This window comes from Cephus cinctus, unplaced genomic scaffold (assembly GCF_000341935.2).
Source record: "Cephus cinctus unplaced genomic scaffold, Ccin1 Ccin1_scaffold1783, whole genome shotgun sequence".
Lineage (NCBI taxonomy): Eukaryota > Metazoa > Arthropoda > Insecta > Hymenoptera > Cephidae > Cephus > Cephus cinctus.
In genome coordinates, this window is record NW_014333997.1 from 705 (window position 1) to 3,156 (window position 2,452).

The 2,452-nt window shown below is 40.0% G+C and overlaps 2 protein-coding genes across 2 annotated transcripts; both read right to left on the reverse strand.

The window, feature by feature from the left end:
- Nucleotides 1–215: 215 nt before the first annotated feature.
- Nucleotides 216–948, reverse strand: LOC107273696 (thioredoxin-1-like; the record flags this gene model as incomplete). Its single annotated transcript, XM_015752151.2, has 2 exons — nucleotides 621–948; nucleotides 216–428 (listed from the first exon to the last, which is right to left on the reverse strand). Coding segments are annotated over exons 1-2 (311 nt in total), but the record flags the coding sequence as incomplete, so codon positions are not given.
- A 459-nt stretch (nucleotides 949–1,407) lies between these two features.
- On the reverse strand, nucleotides 1,408–2,167 carry LOC107273697 (thioredoxin-1-like). The gene is made up of 2 exons (XM_015752152.2): nucleotides 1,823–2,167; nucleotides 1,408–1,630 (listed from the first exon to the last, which is right to left on the reverse strand). Exons 1-2 carry the CDS (start codon nucleotides 1,918–1,920, stop codon nucleotides 1,408–1,410), a joined length of 321 nt encoding a protein of 106 aa, XP_015607638.1. The 5' UTR covers nucleotides 1,921–2,167.
- Between the last annotated feature and the right edge of the window lie 285 nt (nucleotides 2,168–2,452).

Sequence of the window (2,452 nt, forward strand, 5' to 3'; positions counted from 1 at the left end):
CGTTTTTGATTGATCGAATGAATTCGTGTGTTCCTCGAGACCCACGATTTGAAACCGGGTGAACACTCAAATAGGGAGACTGGAATCCACCCTTTCTTACTGCATATTACATAAACCGTAGTAATGAGGTAGTAAACTTTGCCGATGTTAATTCCCTTAATATCCATATGAAGCTTTGTAAATAATAGAGTCAGCAAATAAAACTTTAAACAAACCCTCGAACGTGGGTAAGCCCAGAAGGATCAGCACCTTGGCAGAGACCAAGTCTTGTTCTATTGCGATAGAAAATAAATGTAGGCATCGCGCTTACACCTTGTCCTGCAGCTGTTTCTGCATATTTATCTACGTCAACCTTCAGAAAAACCGCATTCAGATATTTCACTGAAAGTTGCTCGAACACAGGTGCAATTCTCTGGCATGGGCCACACCTGACTATAGTAGTAGAAAAAATATGTGTAAATGAAAATACAACTGTTATTATTTATTTGTATGTACAGTTTAGAGAATACACATAAATGAATTCATAGTGTGTGATACTTTATACAAAATGATGTTGAAGAAATAAAAGTTAAAATAAATTAAAGTAAATTTACAAAGATAACCTCAATGGTTCTTCTTACCAAGTTGCTGTGAAGTCAACGACAACCAGTTTGGTACCCGCATTGCTCATTTCCCCATGGAATTGGCCGTCGTCGTTAATAACACGAACTGCTCCCATTGTTTGGTGTAAAACTCTACTTCATAAATAACGATACAAATGTATTAAACAGCAACATCAACGGATGACTGGCAGTTCCTTCTGTTCCTTCCTTCGTTTCCTTATAGCTGTATTCCCAATAGCGGACATATGCCAGTAACCAGCCAGTGAGTGGTCCAATGAGGTATACCTATCGACATATAGTACTGGACTGCTCACTGTAGCTGCAGAAAGTGTAATCGGGAATAGAAAGAGAATCCCTCACCTCGAATTAGACCAAGGCACGAAGGTCCGTCGACCGGCAGGGTTCACTGTTTACCCCTTAGTAATAAATTTACCCCTCAATTTTTCTCCGGTTTCGGCGCGCCACCTTAGCGGAGGGCCCTCGAAGCAGTTCCACGTTTTTGATTGGTCGTGTATATATAGTAATACTACGCGTGATAATCTGGAGCTGTGTTTTGGCGCGTCGACGCGCCACCTGAACGAGACTCTCGAACTAGTTGCACGTTTTTGATTGATCGAATGAATTCGTGTGTTCCTCGAGACCCACGATTTGAAACCGGGTGAACACTCAAATAGGGAGACTGGAATCCACCCTTTCTTACTGCATATTACATAAACCGTAGTAATGAGGTAGTAAACTTTGCCGATGTTAATTCCCTTAATATCCATATGAAGCTTTGTAAATAATAGAGTCAGCAAATAAAACTTTAAACAAACCCTCGAACGTGGGTAAGCCCAGAAGGATCAGCACCTTGGCAGAGACCAAGTCTTGTTCTATTGCGATAGAAAATAAATGTAGGCATCGCGCTTACACCTTGTCCTGCAGCTGTTTCTGCATATTTATCTACGTCAACCTTCAGAAAAACCGCATTCAGATATTTCACTGAAAGTTGCTCGAACACAGGTGCAATTCTCTGGCATGGGCCACACCTGACTATAGTAGTAGAAAAAATATGTGTAAATGAAAATACAACTGTTATTATTTATTTGTATGTACAGTTTAGAGAATACACATAAATGAATTCATAGTGTGTGATACTTTATACAAAATGATGTTGAAGAAATAAAAGTTAAAATAAATTAAAGTAAATTTACAAAGATAACCTCAATGGTTCTTCTTACCAAGTTGCTGTAAAGTCAACGACAACCAGTTTGGTACCCGCATTGCTCATTTCCCCATGGAATTGGCCGTCGTCGTTAATAACACGAACTGCTCCCATTGTTTGGTGTAAAACTCTACTTCATAAATAACGATACAAATGTATTAAACAGCAACATCAACGGATGACTGGCAGTTCCTTCTGTTCCTTCCTTCGTTTCCTTATAGCTGTATTCCCAATAGCGGACATATGCCAGTAACCAGCCAGTGAGTGGTCCAATGAGGTATACCTATCGACATATAGTACTGGACTGCTCACTGTAGCTGCAGAAAGTGTAATCGGGAATAGAAAGAGAGAGCAAATCGTAAGGACCGTGGTGTCCTTCTCTTGGGCAGGAGCGAAATCAGGAATAAGGGAACCCCGCGCAGTGAAATGTATGTTTCATGATGAACTTTATTTATATATTTTATAAGTTTAAGAATTGGTTTAACCTTATGTTAAACATACAATTTAAGGTTATTTTTCCATTTTACTTAGTTGTGAAAGCTTATCATATTGGCAGAGATGAGTAGGGAGATTGCCAATGAGCCTGTTTTTGGTGGTCTCAATTTTTCTCTGGTTTCGGCGCGCCACCTTAGCGGAGGGCCCTCGA

What these genes read in the sequence shown, in the direction of transcription:
- LOC107273697 (XM_015752152.2), bottom strand. Translation starts at nt 1,920, where the DNA reads ATGGGAGCAGTTCGTGTTATTAACGACGACGGCCAATTCCATGGGGAA. An exon ending in GTTGACTTTACAGCAACTTG is followed by an intron (nt 1,631 to 1,822) that starts GTAAGAAGAACC and finishes TACTATAGTCAG; the next exon opens with GTGTGGCCCATGCCAGAGAA.